This window comes from Danio rerio, chromosome 23, assembly GCF_052040795.2.
Source record: "Danio rerio strain M-AB ecotype USA chromosome 23, GRCz13ab, whole genome shotgun sequence".
Lineage (NCBI taxonomy): Eukaryota > Metazoa > Chordata > Actinopteri > Cypriniformes > Danionidae > Danio > Danio rerio.
Window position 1 is genome coordinate 16,018,755 of NC_141043.1, and position 21,940 is coordinate 16,040,694.

Consider the following 21,940-nt stretch of genomic DNA (forward strand, 5'->3'; position numbering starts at 1 on the left):
AAGATATATTTAAATAATATATAAATAATAGTTTATGATTTTTATTACTATATCCCAGCCCTACAATCTTTTCAAGATCTTATCAAAATAAAAATGTTGCACTTCAAATTATTCAGTATAATAACTGGACATTTAAGAAGCCCTCCAGTTAATATTCTCCTGCTAAAAAGTAATGATGTTTTACAGTGCTTAAAGTTGAAGTTAAAGTTTATTTATTTTTCCACAACAAAGGGACCGTGTACATTAATAAGTGTTCACCAAGAACGTAAATGTACCCAAATTAGTCCAAAGACCAAAGTTTTCATTGGCGGTGCCTTTGCCAGATGTTAAAGGCCTATAGTATACAATACAAATACAAATTCAAAATAAAAACAATACTCAAATAAACAACAGAGAACAACCACAACAACAACATCAAAAAGCCTAGTGTTCACAATGATGATTATTGAGAAGCCATTTCTTTAAACTATACATAAATACTCATTCTTTGCTTTAAAAAAAAAAAAACAAGCTTGAACAAAGAATGGTTTTCTTAATGTAATAATACAATCAGAGGTGCGTTACCCAAACAACAATGTAGCTCACAGCTGAACTGTCATAGTACGATGCATCGTTTGGGAAAAGAACGATGTAGTGACGAGTGTTTCCCAAAACCCAGTTTCTCTGTTGCAGATCCACGTTAGTTAAAACGTAAAACATCCACAATGTTGCTCTAAACGGGGTGGTAACAACTTATTCAGAGAATTACCATTCCAATTTATATTGTTTAACATGTACACGCATTAAAAAAAAATCCAATATTAGTTTTGGTAAAAACATGCACTCGCTTTCCAGATTAATTAAAATATATGGAAATGGTTCCTATGTTTCCTTTAAAAATATTATTGAGAACATTACATATTCTATTCTAAAACATAAAAACACGAACAAAAGTGTACTCTAAAACATGCACTATAATATCATATATAAGTCATATAAATAAATAAATAAATAAATAAATAATAAGGCTATTTATTAAGAAATGAAAATTAATATTTTTTGTTTATTAGGAAATGAAAAAAATCATACTTTAATAATAATAATAATAATAACAATAATAATATTACTGATGATGATGAAGATGATTATTATTAAGTAGGATTTTGTTTACTTATTTTTTATTTTTTTTAAAATTGACTTTTACAATTTGACACATGCAAACCACTGAAGAAGTGTTCTAACCAACAGGTCCATGTCATATACAGTACAGATACTTAATAAATAACTTACTATAAATTAAAAGCATTAACATATGCTATGTTTTTTTGTTTTCACAAGCTTTGGAGACATAACATGAATTCTTTTAAATAATAGGTCACCTATTGCTTTCGTCATGATCTACGGCTGTGTTCCAAATGACATTAATGTTTTCAAAGTGCACTTCGAAGGGAGATAAATTGTAAACATGAAGATCACTGAAATGGAACTGTAAAAATACTTTGAAAGCAAATTATACCTAAGATAGATGACTTTAATATATATATATATATATATTTAAATACTTCCAATGTTTAAATGTTATAAACAAATAGGGCATGGGGGGATAGCTGGGAATAGAACATAGCTTTGTTGTAAAGATGGATTTGGAAAAGGCCAAATCAACAAACTATGTTTGTAACGTTGTAACTTGCGACTTAAGTTGGCTAACAATGCTTTTCAGAAACACACCCCAGATCTAGAGTCACTCTGTTTGCCATCTAAAAAATGCATCTAAAATTTTAAGGGGTTGTTTAGACCAACTTATCAGACAACAATTCGTATGACAGAGGATTATAGAATTTAAATACATTTTTGCAGCCTTATTTGATTTAATAAACTAATAAACTACATTTCTAATATACCTAAAATTAGCTATATTCAATATATAAAGGGGTAGTTCATACAAAAACAACAAAAATACAAAATAGTCTTGGTCTTGTTTCTAACCCAAACATCAAAAAAAATCTGAAATCAAGAAGCATTTTATAGACAAGTAAAAATATAGTTTGATTTTTAGAAAAAATTGAAAAAGTAAGTGGATTTTTCCTTAAAAAGCCAAACAATATGTCAATGGGCGAAGTAAAATAATCTTTAAAAAATGGTTTAAATCAATTTTGCTTTAAAAAAACATTTAGCAAGCTTTTTTTGTTTTTACAATGTAGACTTTATTATATCCATACACGTCATTTTGTGACAAAAAGTTCCTCATACACTCACGGACATGAATAAGTCAGATGTAATGGATTCTGTCAATCCACACAGCTCTCCGTCAGGATGAGATGAACGACACTTGTCAAAAAAGAAAACTTATATCATTTTCTATGCTTATTAGAGAGCAACTCGTCCTTGACCTCTGTCTGGCTAATGGAGCCATTCGTCCCCTTTATCATCAGCAGGCATTATCATTATCCGCGTCACTATCTGTCATTGAGTAGGGTGTGTGTTGGTGTGTGTTCGGGAAGGGGGTCGATACAGTCCGTCCTGTCTCATATTTAATCACAGGCACAGTATGAGACAGACAGCCACAGCCCGCGGCCATGCATGAGAGGACAACCCCATCAAAACACCTCCATCAATGACACACACACAGACAGACAGTTGCAGAAATTGCACAACCACTTCATATGCTTTCCTCTTGGGCACAAAAAATGGGTATGGAGTTAATATGGTTCTCTATTTTCTAAAAGTACACTGTAAATGCTTTTTGATAGATTTATTTACTTTTTTAAATCAAATGAACTTTTCTAGTCATCTCAACTTACAGCAGGGAAAATAAGTATTGAACACGTCACATTTTTTTTCCTGGTAATAATAATTTCAAAGAAGCTGTTGTAATGGAATTAAACCAGATTTTGGTAAAATCCCAAGCAATAGAAACATAAAAATAAAACAAAACAACAAAAATCTGAAAAATTTGTTGTGTGTAATAACAAAGGAATGACACAAGGAGAAAGAACTGAACTACTAAAATGTAATTAATACTTTATATTAAAGGCTTTTTGGTGAAGGCGTTTAAAGGCATGAGAGTTTTTCACAGACTTCAACAGAGCGTCTGTTAAAATAAATCTGATGCTTATTTTGTATTTTCTATCAGATTTAAGTCAGGTGAATGACTGGACCATTCTACAGCTTGATTTTCTTTCTCTGAAAGCATTTGAGAGTTTCCTTGGCTGTGTTTTGGATCATTGTCCTGCTGAAATTTCCACTTTGGCTTCATCTTCATCATCCTGATAATTTAGATGTTAGACTGAAGCAGCCGATATTAATTTACACTGAGGAAGGGCAGAGGGTTGCTGAAGAACTACTGAGAGAATTCAGCTGCTGTCTGGGCTTTCACTGCTTTTCCACACCTCCCTTTCTTCATGTGTTCAATACTTTTTACCTGCATTGTTTCATTTTTATCACACAGAACTTCATTTGTAAACTAATTAGATTTGTTTTCTTTGCATATATTTTTTTGGTTGTTATCAACATGTGGTCAAAATTTCAAGTCAACGGCCCCTTTATAAATATGCTTTCTGAGAAAAATGATGACGTGTTCAATACTTATTATCCCTGCTGTATGTCAATTAAACTGACTAAAATATAAAGTTAAACTTTGTATAACTTAAAAACAAAATTACCTAAAATCTTATTAACTTATTAAAATAAGCTAAAGAAACATGAAAATATTCATTGCTTTGACTTTTTGTCATTGATTTTGTAACATTGATCGATGGCAGAATAATTGTATCTTTATGTTTTGTGCAAATTAGCGACACAACTGTATACATCCTCTAAATTTTCAGATCTTATGATTCCATTCAACGCCAACACTGCTCAATGTGCAGCTTTTTGCTGATGACAGCAAAATGCTCAACCACTACTATGAGAAGTGTTGTCACGATTACTGGTTTTAAGGTTAACTATGGTAAATTTTCTGATGGTTGCAATTACCATTTCAAATGTTCATTATTAGTTAAACTGTGATTTAATATACTTTTAATATATATATGGATTTTTTATGATATAATAGATCAGGGGTGTCCAAACTCAGTCCTGAAGGGCTGGTGTCCTGGAAATCTTAGCTCCATCCCTAATCAAACACACCTGAACCAACTAAACAAGCTCTTACTAGATATACTAGAATCTTCCTGGCAGGTGTGTTGAAGTAAGTTGGAGCTAAACTAAGCAGAACCTATAGGACCGGGTTTAGACACCCCTGTAAATGCACTGTAAAAGACATATGATAGACATTGATGGATAGACACACGAACAAAGACAATAGGCCCTATCATACACTAGGCATGGTAGGTTTTCAAAGTATACCACGGTTTGGAAAAGTCAAGGTTTTAAAACTGTCAAAAGGTTCTTCAATACTTGTATGTTTCTTTTTATCTACTTTTTTTTTTTTTTAGGACAACAGTATCTCCAGCAGAAATATGGCATTTTAAATTGTAAAAAAATCTGTTTTTAAAATGTTTTGGCAACAGACAAACAGACAGACAGACAGATAGACGCATTGTAAGACAGACAGATTAACATGATATACACATTGAGAGACAGACAGATGATACACTGTAATAGACAGTGAGAGAGATGTGATACAAATTGCTAGTCGACAGACACTCGGACAAAGATATACAAATAGGCACATTATAAGACAGACAGATAGATAGATATAGACAAAGCATGACAGACAGGCAGAAAAATATGATGGACTCATTGAGAGTCACACAGATGATATCCTATCATACACAGAGTGAGAGAGATGTGATAGACATTGCTAGTAGACAGACACACGGACAAAGATATACAGACAGATACATAAGACGGATAGATATGACAGACATATTGAGAGACAGACGGATGATACAACAGACAGATAGACAGACAGACAGCGTGAGATGGACAGATATGTATGAGACACATAGAAGGACAGACATATATGACAGACACATTAAGAGACAGACAGATGATATAATAGACACTGTGAGACAGGAAGCCAGACAAATGATAGACACTAGATAGACAGACACATGAACGGAGACAAGCAGACATTTTGTAAGATAGACAAATAGATATAATAGACACTGAGACAGATAGACATAGCAAGACAGACAGTCATAGAGACAGACAGACACATGGCAAGACAGAGAGACATTTAGGTACAAACAAATTATAATAGACACTGTGAGACAGACAGCTAGACATGTGATAGAAAAATTGCACAGACACATTGTAAAACAGACAGATAGATATGATATACACAGCAAGACAAACAGACAGACCCATTGAAAGACAGACAGATGATATAGACACTGAGACAGACAGACAGACAGACAGAATGACAGACAAACACACATATGATAGACATTGCTAGTTGACAAAGACATTGAAAGACAGACCGATAGATATGATAGACAGATAGCAAAAAAGACAGACAGACAGCCATAGAGACAGACACACACATTGTAAGACAGACATATTGATATGATAGACACATAACAAAACAGATAGACAAATAATGGATATTGCCTGACAGTCAGACTAATTGCAGTATGTTATAACAGACACACTGTGACACAGACAGACAGATAAATATGATAGACATAACTAGACAGACAGACACATTGCTAGACAGACATTCAAATACAGTATGACAAACACTGCTAGACAGACAAATTCAAGCCACACTGCGAGAAGGACAAATATGACCAACACACTACACAAGAGACTAACAGAATCTAATGCCAGACTCTTCCCATCCAATCATAATAGATCTCACAGCAGGGGTGGCCAGTGCAGGCTGATATTATCATCATTATCTGTACGACAGCAGTGGGACAGTCAGACTTGGAGGTGTTGTGGCGGGACGTGTAAATGCAGGGCTATGAATAATGGCCCGTTATGAGAAGCAGGTGGCAGAGGGCCGGACTCCAGCATTAACCCGACAGATGGACACACAGCACTCCCTCACTGCTACATATGGACAGCAGGAGGACAAGAAGCTAATGGAGAAAACACACGCACACACACACACACACACACACACACACACACACACACACACACACACACACACACACACACACACACACACACACACGTAGATGTATAAACACATACAGAGACAGAAAAGGAAGGATCAATGCGCTTTCCGGACAGCAGATCTGTCTGAGGCGGCTCATGAATATTCATGCACCGAGTGTAAAGAGGTGAGGAGGTTTTGGGGGAAGGGCTGTCCCACCTGTGACAGCGCATGGAAATGGAGGAAGTGATGGAGCGTGACTGTGTGAGACATTGGAAACGAGTGAAAGGAAAAACATGACAATCAAGGTGGGAGAACACACAACTAAGCGCTTGGGCATTTAATGAACTGGACACTTTTTCGATTTCCATTTTTCTTTTGTTATTTTTCTTTTAAATTATTCTAGTCATGAGAAAAATAAAATGCCTTTTGTTTGAGGCATGAGCGAAAAAAAAAAATATATATATATATTTTTTTTCCACTCATGCCTCAAACAAACGCAATATATATATATATATATATATATATATATATATATATATATATATATATATATATATATATATATATATATAGTCATGAGAAAAATTAAATGCCTTTTGTATTTACATAATCAAATTTACCAAATCAGGTAAAGGCTGTAGGAAATACAACAGTTTGCATATGTGCCTCCCACTTGTTAAGGGTCCAAAAGTAATTAGACAACTGGCTTCTTAGCTGTTCCATGGCTAGATGTGTTATTCCCTCATTATCCCAATTACAATGAGCAGATAAAAGATCCAGAGTATCTCATCAGAGAAATGGCAAAAACATTAGGTGTGGCCAGAACAACTGTTTGGCACATTCTTAAAAAGAAAGAACGCACCGGTGAGCTCAGCAACACCAAAAGCCCTGGAAGACCATGGAAAACTACTGTGGTGGACGACCGAAGAATTCTTCCTTGCTGAGGAAAACACCCTTCAAAATAGTTGGCCAGATCAAGAACACTCTCCAGGAGGTGGGTGTACTGTATGTGTCAACAATCAAGAGAAGACTACAACAGGGTGAATACAGAGGGTTTACCACAAGATGTAAACCACTGATGAGCCCAAAAACAGGAAAGCCAGATTAGAGTTCTAAAAAAGCTTTCACAGTGTGGAACAACATACTATGGACAGATGAGATCAAGATCAACTTGATCAAGCAGCAAGATAAATTCTGAAGTGTTTCAGGCAATATTTTCTGTTTAGATTAACCCAGATCCTTAACTCAGAACTCACTGAACAGTGATTCACAGTGCAGATGGAGAATGGGCCAAAGCATACTGCAAAAGCAACCAAAAAGTTTTTGAAGGTAGAGAAGTGAAATGTTATGCAATGGCCAAGTCAATCACCTGACTTTAATCTGATTGAGCTTGCATTTTACTTGCTGAAGACAAAACTGCCCCAAGAACAAGCAGGAACTGAAGACAGTTGCTGTAGAGGCCTGGCAGAGCACCACCAGGAGTGAAAGAATGAAACCCAGCGTCTGTTGATGCCCTCAAATTAAAGCTGACAGTCTGCAGTTAAAGCACATCTTGTTCGTTGAATTTTTCAGATTCATTGCGTTGGTGTATAGAGACAAAAATGCTAGAATTGCGTCAATGTACAAATATTTATGCACCTAACAGTATATATAGATTTTTTTATTTTATTTTGTTATTATTATTATTATTTTATATTATTACAATTCAACAAACTAATTTAAATATAAATGTATTTTAAAATGTAATCAGTTCCTGTGATTCAAAGCTGAATTTTCAGCATCAAGCATAACGTAACCCTTTACAAATCATTATAATATAATAATGTTATGCACATAACACAAATCATAAGTGTTAAAAATCATCATCAGTGTTAAAAACAGATCAATGTGTGTGTTTTCTAGATTTGTTGATGGATGAAAAGTTAAATAAATTAAAAATCTTGATAAAAATCTATTGAGAATTTCATAAGCATAACTAGTTCAAAAACATTCAATTAATAGATCAACTATTATTATTTTTTCCAATTAAATAATAATATATATATATATATATATATATATATATATATATATATATATATATATATATATATATATATATATATATATATATATATATATATATATATTAAATACATAAATAAATTAAAATTAAAATGAAATAAAATAAAACTAAATAAAATAAAGCAAAATACCAAAACTTATTAGCACTTCTATTATTAGAAAGCAAAATGCAATGCAAACATTAAAATACTTAAAGGGCACATATGGTGAAAAATCTACTTTTTAAGCTGTTTGGACAGACGTGTGTAAGTATAGTGTAGAGAACGTCATATTAGGGAGATATACTGTACACACACAGTCCTTTTTTTTTTTTACAATTTAACAACATAAAAAGAGTGGACCAATTGGAGCGGATTTCAGAGCGACCGCAACTTGACATAGGAGTGCGGTTCCCCCGCCCACCCTTATTGATTGACAGGCACGTCACCATAGCCTTATTTTGTTGTTTCACATCCGCCATTTTCAGCATGTGAGTAAAAGCGATGTCACTAAAGGAACACCACAGCTCTATTTTTTAATGTAAGGCGCGTTGGGCTCACCACAAGATCAGCATTCACCACATGATCGCTCTAATTGGAATTATTGTTTGTACCTTTTGGTAGGTTTGCAAACATGTGTACTTTTCATTGCGTCTACCTTAAAATTCAGCCGTTTGCATTTCTCACGATCACAGAAGCTCGCTGTGATCTAGGTGCAGCCGGAAAAGTGCAAATGCGTTACCTCATATGTGCGTCTTTCCATTGGAAATAAAATAACAAACTGTCCTGCAGGTCGCACATCAGAAGCCGACGATTTGGGACACTTCATGTTTCTGTTGCGCTGTGTCGCGGCTCAGAGCGGCGCATCCGGTGCACCAGTCAGGGTTAATTCAGTGTGCGTGGTTATTAGTCTCGGTGTACAAGCTCGACACCTGAAACTAGCACACAGTTGGCAGTAAAACTATACAAAGACACAAATGATTTTGTACTCTCTGCTTGGTCTGTGTACGAGTCGTACATGTACGGCTGAATGATGATCCTCTCATGTAGCTTAGCTTCTCTCTGTCTGCCTGTCTGTTGCAAACACAGAGTGTGGGAGCTCTTGGCTCCGCCCCCTTATTATGATGGGTGGGAAGCCAAAACTACTTTTCATGTGAAGCAACACACCCCTAAAACAGCGAGCTGTGTACAAACCCCCCAACATGACACTTTTTAACACATTATAATAAAAATATCTGAACTGTGTTGAACTGAACCAAAACTGGCACACTCAGAAGAACCATAATATTACTGTCAAATCATACAAAAGGGGTAAACTATGTGCCCTTTAAAAACGCTGGCTGATTAAAACAATGTATTTCCAGCAATACTTTAAAAAAACAAAAACAAACAAAAAAAAACATAAAAGAGGCAATCTCAGTATTTCTCATTTAAAAATGCTTAGAATTCCCCCTTCCTTCTGGTATAATCTCAGCCTTTATTTTGTCCAATACAGCTTAGGACAACAAATGGATAAGATTAAGAGGCTAAATCTGACAAATCAGCAGCTCATGACACATAAACTGGATTTACTCAGTCTGCGCACATCTACGAGACTTCCTGTCCAGTCACCCTCCACCTTCTAAAAACCGATAAAAGCTTTGCAATTGTCTGAAGTCCTTTCCACACTTTCCACACTAATACGTTTTCATTTAAAAACACGTTGCTCTTCATTTTAGTCATGCATCCACACTGAGATGGCATATTTAGGGAACAAAAATATATCTTTTTGAATACATTGTCTTTAGTTGGATAAATCTGAAAATGCCATTTTTTCGTTGCTGTGTGGACTATGAAAACGGAGGCTTTTGAAAATGTGACTGCATTCATGTCATGACATTGAAATCAGATGCTTTGAATGCTGCCTGTTCTGAGAACTTTAGTAAAGATTAAAGATTAAAGTTTATAATGCCTTCAAAGGACATGGAATGCTTAATTTAAGCTGTTGTTCAGCGGTGGAAGCAGATGAGAGTTGCGACTTTTTGCTTCAATGTTTCATAGAGACAGAAAGTAAATTAACGCCAGGCTGATTCGACGCAAGTAAAGTCGTCTGATGTCTGTGCACATCCGCAGTACATGAACAAAAGTGTTTTTTCAGTCGTTTTAATGTGGATGACCATTTTTTTTGGGAAAGAATTGAAAATGATAGTGTAGACATGGAGCGTTTAGAATTTATCTGAATTAGTGTAGAAAACGTAGCCCGAGTCCAGAAGGAGTCATTCACAATCACACAGACTGAGAGCAGAATGTGCAAATTATACAACGAGTTTGTTTCACACCCATTACACATCAGGGGTTGAGTGTTTGTTTGTGTCCATGACCTGTCAGCACTTGTGGAGAGAAGCATATCATGAAATGGGTTGGAAATAAAACACAACCTCTTTCTGCCAATTTATGTGTTCTAAAAGTTTTTTCCCCTCTAAATCTAAATTTCTGGTTTCTGTTGTCCTAACACAAATCGAATAAGTTAACTTAACCGTTTTTACAAATTTAAGTGGATTAAACATAAAACTGTTAAGTTGTCCAACCAAAAATTTTACGAATTGTGTTGATTTAACTCATTTTAAAAAAGTAGTTTGAACAAGTAGCAGAAGTCATTTTTAAATGTAAGATAGGCTAAAGTTGCATAGTAATTAATCTAAATTAAGACTGGGGCAGTCTGTTAAAAGGCCATAAACAGTCCTGTTAAGCTGTAAAACAGGGTTAAGATCTCACTTACCTTTGAAAGACCTCCAACCTCCAGGTAGAAGCAGATAATGAAGACGTTCCAGGCGACCCACAGCGCCGTCCAAACTGTATACTGTCAAAAACACAGAAGATACATTACTTTCAAATAGCTTATGCTTTCAAAAATTATTGCGGAATTATGACGCAATGTTTTGCTCAAAAAATTTATTGTATTAAGTTTTTAGTCATATTTTATATAAATAACTTGGTCACACTTTACAATAAGGTTCATTAGTTAATGTTAATTAATGCATTTACTAACATGAACAAATAATGAACAGCATATCTACTACAGTATTTGTTCATGTTAGTTAACGTTAGTTAATGAAAATACAGTAGTTCATTATTAGTTCATGTTAACTCATGCTGCATTAACTAATGTTAACAAGCACAGACTTGAATGTTAATAATGCATTAGTAAATGTTCAATTAGGATAAATAAATGCTGTACATGTGTTGTTCATGATTAGTTCATGTTAGTAAATGCATTAACTAATGAACCTTATTGTAAAGTGTTACCAATAACTTTATGTTGTGTCTTTGGTTTAAAGAAATAAAAAGTCAAAATCTAACAACAAAAAAAGTTTCCTCTAGTAATTTTGCATGTATTAATGCAGTCAAATTGCATTTTTGAGTTTGATCAATGCTTTGACAGGTTTTGCTGTTGAAAAGTTTAGCGATGGGACTTTTTTGCTGACATTTCTGTCATCAAAAAGAAGAATTGTTAATTATTACAAACTATAGAACTGTAATTGTTATGGCAAAACATAGGCTTAGAACATACACGATTAATTGAAAAAAGATCGTAACCCCCACATCATCTTAATCCAGCATTTCTACAGTTCAGCCAAAATATATTTTCAAGTTCAGGAGAAGCATAAAGGAGGTTGCATAAGTCGATACATACGTTGCTTAGCAACACAGACACCTCTAAATGGTGTTAAAAGTGTCATATATTGTATTTATAAGGCATAATTCACCCAAAAATGTAATTTCTGTCTTCATGTAATGACGTTTTCGAGGCCACAAAATGACACCAGCTGACACACTGCTTTTTTACTACTGTGAAGTCCACTTTAGTGAACGGAAACTGCGTAGGCTGTGGATACCAGGTAATAAAGCTGTAAATGACGTTCAGTGTGTGGCAGACAGCAATCGTTTGGGAGCCGCGCGGGAAGTATGATTAGACAGCCATGACATAAACCGCACTCGGCAGTGAAAGTGAAACCAAAAGCGAGCAAATCATTTAAATGATCATATTAACATTTTAGAGCTATGATTTGATATGTTTTTTCGTTCATAGCGAACACAAAGTATATAAAGCCCATATAATGTTAAATGTAATGCAATTTGATGACAAATGTCTGATTTTACCAACTTTAACTAAAATGGTCTAAAAGATATGTCTCAAACACAATTATTCAACATCAGAACTATGAATATAGCTTTCTGATGTAACTTTGCAATATTGACCAGGACAATTTAAAGTCTGTTCAAGTCCACCATTCAAAGTCTATACAAAATTTAGCATTTTAAGCAACAGTATACCATCACATAGGCCTAATATTATTATTGTTGTTTTACCACATGTTTGAGAATACCAATAATATTAGGCTACTCATATTAACCTTTATTTTACATCAACAGAATTTTGATAAAATTGTGATCTTGATTTTGAGCAAAAAAATTGTGATTCTCATTTTAGCCAGAATTGTGCATCGTGCCCTACAACCTACCATCATAATTGGACAGTTCACAACAAACAAATGACTTAATAAAATTTCTGTCAACATTGACTATTTCATCATGAAAGCCAAAATTAAAGTTGGTAATGTAAGAAACTGTGAGATTCAGGCCTTTATTATTTTCCCGGATTTATTTATGCTTTTGAATTGCATTATGAGACCTTGAGCTTGCTTTCAACAATTTCGAAAAAGCTCGAAAAAGTGACTTTTATTGACATTTTTAATTAGTTTAAAGTGCTGAAAGGTCTGAGTTTATGTTGTATATTGTGGTACAAATGACTTTTCATATGTTATCCGTACATTTTCTGTTATGCATCAGACGTATTTTTCTATATTTTATAGAAAATATAGAAAGTGCTAAAATGTCAATTAAAGTCACTTTGTTAAACTGTAGAGCTGAAATATCAACATCAAAAGTCGACAGAGCAGAGATCAAGCTCCCATAATGCAATTCACAACCGTAAATAAACAAAAAAACAGAAACTATTAACAGAAATTAACAGATATTTTATACAGTGTACAATTAATTTTAGTGTTCAGTAGACCAAAAAGCGAAACAATTAAATTTATTAGAAGACACTTCTAGTAGGATTATTTTCACTCAAAACACCATTTAATTCTGTCTAATACTATCATCATACCCCTATACCACAACATCATATCACATGTTGTGCTGCCATGTGCCAAGCACCCATCCAGAACAAGTCAAAACTCAAGCTGTTCCAGAACTAGCATCAGAGCATTTGAAAATGCGATAAACAGAGGTCGAGTTCATCCTTCAGAAAAAAACACCCTCTATTCTCCAGATCTGTATCTTCCATTGCTCTGACTTCTTTTATGTTGGAACTGTGATTTGAACACCAATCCTTGTTGTTTTCCAACTCGTTTGTACTTTTGTTTACCTCTCACAAACGCAATCAATTAGGATTTTTAAGCGCTTATCAATCCCATTTAAATGTTAATCTGCATTAGCGCTTCACACTGAGGCTCCTGGCTATCAGACAGAGAAAAAGACTCATTTCTGTTACTATCAGGAAGCTGACGGTGTTCACAGGGAGTGGAAAGAGAATACAGAAGTTTATGCGTCACTGGAGTGAAAATGGATCTCAGGTTTGCCGTCGGTCCCTTTTCTGAAGAGCAGCTTGAGACGACTTTATAGAGCAATTTTCTCCAAACTGCAAAAGAGCTCTTTCTCGAGATGTGCTCCGCTGGGATTTCCTCCGCCGATATACAGAGATCAGAGGAGCACTTTGTCTGAGGATTTCTTCTATTTTGGAGAGTTTAACTGTGCTTCTCGCAAAGTTTCAAATGGAGCAGAGTTGCAAAAGTTTACACAAAAACAACCTCATTCCAAAGAATTACATCGGTGATACAATAACAAAGGATTCACTCGCCTAGAGAGAGAAGTCAACATTAATGGAGTGTTTTTTGATCTTATTTCTGCACTTTTTAAATTCCCTTAGTGCATAATGTTGCTGTTTGAACATCTGAAGATCTGCAAAGTTTACAAAGCAGTCCAGTGGGAGTTATTCTCTGTAAACTAAAACCTGTTTCTGAACTCGCTCGGATGCTTTGAATAGTCCTGAGTTTTCTTTTTAGAAATGTAAGCAACACAATGTCCTGAATATAAATAATTTGGCATAAAATGGGTTGAGCCTGGTTGAGCTTTTGTGCGTTAATAGGGTGTTGTACAATGTACAAATGATGCTGTTTAATGGATCTAATATTGTGATACAAATGATTTACCACATCTTTTTACATTTACACACACAACCGGCATTGTGTGAAACACTCACATAACCAAGAGCACATTTGAGAGTTGATGTCAAAGAATTTGTTAAAGAAAAAATTTTTTAATTTACTCATCATCAAGTGGTTTCAAAACTTTTATGAGATTTCTTTTCTGTTGTTGGACACAAAAAAAAAAAAAATACTACAGAAGGCAATGGCTACATATTTCTAGCTTTAGATTATCTTCTTATGTGTTCAACCAAAGAAAGAAAGTCAAGCAGGTTTGAAACAAGTGAAGGGTGAATATTTTCTCTCAGTTTTGGGTGAACTATCCCTTTAAAGGTGCTGTATGTACAATTTTGACTCTTTTAAAGCACAAAAATACCATAATGTGTTTGCAGATATTTAGGAAACATGTTAAGTAAAGATTCTTGTTTATCTGAAAAAAATGCTAAAGATAATCTGCTATGAAAATGTGCGTTACATGGCAGAACGTCTGTCTTTGTTTTGTCATTTAACCCGCTCAATGCCAGTTTAGCCAATTATATTTCAGCTACTCGTGTTACCTTAGTGAAAAACACCTTACTTCATTTATTTAGTCAGGAAGGCTCACAAAGAGTACCTCCGTGACAGAAGTATGATCTCCGGTGGACAATAGCAGACTCTGAAATCCGACACAGATTCAGAGTTCCACATGAGATGGTGTTTAATTAGCAAATTATATAAATATTACGAACTTAAAAATTAGGTGTGCAGGTTACATTGTAACCCTGTGTCCTAACAACATGCTACATGACGAGACTTGCAGTGATGAGCATTTGGCTGTTTGCACCAGACGAAACATGACAGAAATTTAAATACAGCATCAGAAGCACAGAATAGTGCACTTACTGCACTCCAATGAAATAGTAAGGTTTATGATCTATTTAACACATAATAAACTTCTTTACCATTATTAAATGCACATGTTGAATCACTGATCTGTGTTAAGTCACTTCTAATGTTCAATTTCAAACTTTTTATTTTATTTTTAAGATCTGCTGCTTCTTTCAGTAGTGTGGCACTAAATTCCATGTAAAATGGCATTCAAACTCACATTATTACCATTTAACACTGAATAAGATGTACCTGAGGTAATCATTGCCAGATTATAATGCTGTTCAGCTGCAAGAAATAGAAGCTGTTTCTAAAATATAAATATCAAGTGTTGGTTAGGACAAAAACTCATTTTAAAATGGAAAATATTCCTTTTATTGCGTGCTGTTGCTTTTATTTAGAACACGACTCAAATCAGCTTTTAGGCTTGACAGTCAGGCAAACTGCTGCTGGTGTCCTCAATCTGGCAACCTGTGCTTTCGTTTGTTTTGAAGCAGGTGTGCAATACCTAGTTCAACCACTGGGTGTCAAACTTACAAACTTCACATTGACATGTAATACCTAGGGCCCACTCACACTATGCTATATGTGAACCGTGCCCTGGCCCATTCCCGAATCGTTTCAAAAGTAATTGCTCTGAATCAGCCTCAGGCACGCGGTTCAGTTGGGCTTTGGTGCAGTACGCTTGTGTGTGAGCCCAAAACTGAAAGCAAAATGTGACTTTTAAGTTGCTGTTTCATTTGGATTTATTAATCATTCTTACTGTTGAATGAATGCAAACTGTTGTAGTTTATTAAGATGCAAACCCCTCATTGCACAAAAGCTGCACCTTCAGCAAATCTCCTAATTCCTGCAGCACAAGGACTTTATGATTGTTTATGAGCGTCAAAAGTGGCGGATCTGTTCGCAAAATATTTGACTGCGTGTCACTGCATCCCAAACAACTTAAACGATATAACTGAAGAAATCTCTACTGTGTTGACGGAAAGTGCTTACTGAACAGCGTATCATTGATGACGTAAGCGTGCCCAGGCCAGAATGTATTGTGAGTGCGGGCCGTTGGAGAAGACGGGAGGGGGGAAAAGCATTTGCTTTACATAGTGTGATTATGCCTTTAGTGTCATCAGTCCATATTTCTATGTGTGCACTTTCCAAAACAGTATATGAGGAGTTAAAATTAAAAAACATTTAGCATTATATTGTCAACAATTTTTCGTGAGGTCCAGCATTCTCCAACCTCCGGCGCTTAGACTCCAGCTCTGAACAAGATGGTTGCCACAGGAGAAATGGTCGTGCCCAACTGAGCCTGGTTTCTCTTGAGGTTTTTTAATTCTTCAATTTCGCCAATTGGTGAAGTTTTTTCTCTTTGCCGCTGTTGCCACTAGCTTGAATGGTTCAGGATCTGTAGATTGCTCTTCAGTGTTTGGACTCTCAGTAGTGATTATAAACCACACTAAACCAAGCTAAACTGAACTGAACTTAAACTCTGAAAACTGAACTGACACAGTTTCAATTTTCTATGATATTCTATGTGAAGCTGCTTTGACACAATTTATGTTGTATAAGCGCTATGCAAATAAAGGTGAATTGGAAAAATTTAAATATTGTCCAGAAAGCAGTCACCACCATCTTAGAATACCATCCCTTTGAGGTCCAATTTATAATTTTGATCAGAAATAATGTAAATTAGACAGTAGCCCTATATAAACACTTCACAAACATTCTTTAATTTCCAAAATGAATCCTCATCCCACTTAAGTTTACAATGATAATAAAGCTTGTTAACAATTTTTAAATGATTTATAAAGGAATTATAATGCTTTGTTTTGTTATTTCATCTTCATGGATATTAACAATTACTGTATATTTCTGTTCGTTCACATCACATCCCTTTGTGCCCCCTAGCATAATAGTCTCAAACTGCTGTTGTACAACAAAAAAACTCAAATAAATTCTTAGTCCCTTTATGCCATCAAGGCAACATACGTGAAAGTAATGGTCAAATAAACAATCACACACTGTCTTTTAGCTAAACTCTACAACAATTGGTTTCAATTTAAGAGAAAGAATGACAAATATAAGTCTAAAATCTTAGTGGAGCTAATTAGAAATAACATTCATCATGTATGTCAAGCATGCATATATGATTTAAAATAAAACTAATGACATGCAGAAATTGTGCAAGCAAAAATGGAGCCTTTCTACAAGTCCTGCCTGCTTGATAGAGCGCGCACGTCAGTTTCTGGAAATAAAAACTCAAATCAAAGTTTGTAATGTGATTTTCCTCATAGCTGGTTGGTCGCTTCATGGCTTATAATGACTTCTTTAAGATCCCTATGGGAAAAGTGAAAGAGAAAATTACCTCCGCACTCAACATTGCTATAAAATGTGGACGGGTAGAAATATGCTTTAAAATGCAAGACACAGTACGTGATTTAAAAAGCAACTAATATTCTGAAAAATACATAATAAGTGCTTTAACAACAAAAGGAACTTCACACTTCTCCAAAGCCCTCAGGTTTAGTCTCCTCAGAGGGCTGTTACTGCAATATCAACTCAATTTTAAATGCAATATTAAACCTGGATACTGTATCCAGTATGACTCAAGAATAAATAAACAAGTTAGCAAGAGCGAGGCTTCCCTCAGAACATAATGCCAGTTCACTCTTATATGGTGACTGGTGTAATTTTAACCTGTTGTGAAGGAAAATGAGCATCTATGACTCAACAAAAAAACACAAGCCTGAGCAATCCTCCACATCATTCCCACGAGTCTCAAAACCACCAGGCTTGTATGCCGTTCGTCTGTCTTCAACACTTTTCTCAGGGCTTTGTTCTATTCTCGGCTCCTCAACTTTCTGACACTTTGGTTCACTTGACAGTTCCAGTTGCTGTGCGAATGTTTTGTGTTTGGAATTAAATTATCACATTTGAGCGCAATTAGATGTGTAAATAATATGCAGTAGTAATTCAGTGTTAATTAGTTTTTTTTTTTTTTTTTTTGCTGTGTACTTCAATTAAAAGGCTTTAGTGTTTTATGCTAATTAGAAGCAAGTAAAATTATTTAAAACATGTTTACAGAAATACATTTTGTGGTTTGTGATATATGTTTTAGGCTATTCTTGTTGCTAAAATAGTATATTACAGATGCAGAAACATTAAGATCTTGAGTTTGATTCACAGATAATGCAAAAAGAGATCGAATATGTGCTTATGTAAAACATACAACTTATGTTTTATACTGTTTTTTCCAAAATCATCAGTTTAAACTAGGCATGGGACATAACCGTTTTTAAGGTATAGCGCTGTTTGAAAAAGTCAAGGTTTTAAAACCGCCAAAAATTTCTGTAATATCATTTCTAAGGTTGTGTTAATTTTTATTTACATTTTTTAGGATCTCCAGCAGAAAAAATATCCAAACAATGTCAACAAAAGTCATCAGAAGTTAATGATTCGTTTTAATTATTTAGCCTGACATGTTTACTGCTCCAAAATTTTTTTAAATCTTTGACAAGATAAATATATATTGTTTATATAAATTATAAATATATAAGACATTTTTAAAGAATATATTTTAGAAGTAATCACAATACAGTGATACCGTGAAAACGTGATTTTTTTATTCAATGTTATCATACTGTCAGAATCTTGTACTGGTCCATGCCTAGTTTAAACAACACTCATCCATCATATACAGCAATTAACATAATTAGAAAACAGTTACCTAAATTTACAGGACACTATTTAGTCCTACAGTATTTGAAGTGATCCAAACAGACGTTTTAATTTCATAATAAAAAATAAAAATATAATAATAATAACAATAGTATGCATTTTATGAGCTTTGAAAATGAATACTGATCAAAATCTGAAAACACTTAAGATGAACTTGCTGGTAATTTTATTCATTATCTGACAAACTTTGTTAAACTGGCAGCCATACTTTACAGTTCTCTCTGGCTTTTAGTGCTGCGATCAGAAGGTTGTCCAGATGGAGGTCAATAAAAAGCAATAAAAGAGAAGTTAGTCCCTAACTCACTCAAGTACCCCAAAAAGGATGGTCATCCTTGAAACGAGCACATGAAAGGACAATATAATGTGAAGAATCTCTGCAGTTTATCAATTCAACACTGCAGCTTAAATTGTCCACTGGGTAAAGAAAATTGTGGCCAAAATCTGATTATTATTTTTGCTTTTATCCACATGTGGCTTTTATTTTTCTCATGACAGCACAGGAGCAGCAACATGGAATCTGACCTTTTTAAAGGGTCACGAAACACCAAAACATATTTTTTGAGATGTTGACAGCCATATTTATGTCCCACCTTGCTAAAAACACTATTAGGAAACAGAATTCTCTAAAATGTGAAAATTATTTATTATTTTTCTAGTAAATTCGTTTTTCTGGTTTGAAAAAAAAAATCAGAAGCCACGTCATGGCGATTAGATCCTTCTGTAAATTCCAGCATGTAGATGGCTGTCTGAACCGGCAAGTACAACATGACGTCTTTGAGTTTTCATCATTAATTTAAGAAAAAGACTTAGTTCGCACTCTATTGTAAATGAGGTGCAACTTTATTATGCATGATAGCTTTGGAGACTGCTTTTATCTCTTACAGTGTTTAGTGGCAGAGAGATGCCACACTGTGTTGCCAACCATAATTAAAACAAGTGGAAGAAAAAGATTTGTTTCTAAATGTGTGGCAACGAAGGTTTTGTTTTCAATTCCCCGCAGCTGGACTCACATGTGGATTACAGTGGTCTGCTAACATGCGACAAAAATACATTTGTAAAGAAAATTTTTACCTGAGACCTTTTCGCATCTGGAAATGGTGAAATCCAGATTTGCCACTGGTTTTCTTTTAAAAAGTTTCAGGGCCCTTTATTTTTTAACTGTGCCACTGTCGTAAGTGGTATTAGAACATCACGATCTGGCAAATAGCTTATAGATTTCAGAAATGTAAATACATATTAGTACTAGCAAAACAACTATTAATAGCTTGTAAAACGCACACTGGAGTGGAAATGTATTATGTATTAAAAGGAGCTGAAACAACACAATTTGAAAGTTTTTTTTGGGACATCTTAATTGTATTATATTCAGTCCACTTAAATTTGTAAAAACTATTACGTTAACTTAAACGATTTGTGTTCTTAATCAATGTTGAACCCAGCTTTTTTACATCGTACATAGCTTAATTTTTACTGGTCACGCTTTTTGGTCTTTTTGAAATATACGAAACTAATAACATGAGCTCATCTGGGTACTTTGAATTATCCAGACTGTCAGTGAATTTATTCACATCCATGTATTTATTTGGTTGTTTGACAGTTTTCGCCACAGTGTACAAAATGCTGGGTTTCACACAATCAATTTGCGTTGGGACAAACTGAAGGAATTAGTTCGCTTAGTAGTTTTTACAACTTTAAGTGGATTAAATATAAAACAATTAAGATGTCCCAACAAAATCTCAAGAATTGTGTTGTTTCAGCTCATTTTAAATAAATAGTTTGAATAAGCAAGATTTTTTTTTTTTTTTGAGGCCATCAGGTTACTGAATAACATGTAGGTTAGTGCACACTCCATTAAGCCATTTTTGCTTCTGTCAGCTTTGCCTATAATTAAAGAATGAATTAATTACTTCAGCTCAGAACAATGTTTTGTGAAACATAAACACAGAATAAAGCCATTTAGTCTTCCTCCACTTATACTAGGCATGTCGATAAGCCTGTACACATTTTGTACATAACTAGAACGTTTACACTGTGTGTACTTTTCTTTTGCACATGCAGGTCCGTTTTAGGACTATGATCACAATTGAAATCTAATTTTGACCACATTTAACACAACAAAGCAAACCTGAGCAAAAATCATATTTAAAGGCCAAGCATCACATGAATATGGCTGTTCTACGGATATGTTTATCGGAAGCTCCCTTGGCAACATATGATCCCTTCCCTAAATTCAAACAATCGGCCAGCAATGTCCATGAAGGAAAATGAACCTCATTCACATAGCAAAACAGGCAAAGCAGTTTCTGAAAGCTAAAAATATTGAAATAATGTAATGGCAGCCCAGAGTCCTGATACTAACCTGATTGAAAATATCGGAAAAATCCTTGTTGACAAAGTCATAGCTATAAATAACCACTAAATTAAATGAACTGCTTTGTTTTGTGTTTTCTACTTCTTTTTTACTTAAGTGTCTTATTTAAAAAAAAAAAAAAAAACAGAATAAAAAGCAACAACAAACATGTTCTGCTAGAATGGTATGGCCACAACTAAATTAGTAAATATAAATATATAACATTGTATATTGAATATATATAATGTTGATTTGTTATATATATGTTATATATGTTATATATATATATCAAATCAACATTACATTATTTCAGAGGGAAGAAAAACATTGTTCTCTAATTTTGACCTCTGCTGTATTTTATGTAATGCACTTTTTCAAACATAGGGGTATTATGTAATCTAAAAACTACTGATTATTAAAAATTCCTAAAATAGCTTGCGCCGCATCTCATCAGCTAAAATAAAGTCTTGATAATCCTGTTGAACTTGATGTGAAGCTGCATCATGGACTGACCCAGAGAGGAACTGAGGGAAGCTGGACTCCCTAATCATTTAATTCATGGTAATTAGTTGCAGATTTAGGGGATTAAAATGCCATACAATGTGTCAAAGTATAAGGCCCGTCCAGTGTCTGTGCCAGAGTCCATTATCAGCAAAGCGTTCAG

General features: G+C 34.5%; 1 protein-coding gene across 4 annotated transcripts in view; it reads right to left on the reverse strand.

Moving 5' to 3' along the window:
- The window catches only part of nkain4 (sodium/potassium transporting ATPase interacting 4), a 140,539-nt gene that overhangs the window by 58,733 nt on the left and 59,866 nt on the right, over positions 1-21,940 (reverse strand). For all 4 annotated transcript variants that reach the window (XR_015522531.1, XR_015522529.1, XM_087304851.1 and 1 more), the window contains exon 3: positions 10,832-10,912. Coding sequence is in view for 2 of the 4 variants with exons in the window: in XM_087304851.1 (XP_087160977.1) it covers positions 10,832-10,912 (81 nt within the window). In the remaining 2 variants the exon portion in view is untranslated. The remainder of the gene's footprint in view (positions 1-10,831; positions 10,913-21,940) is intronic.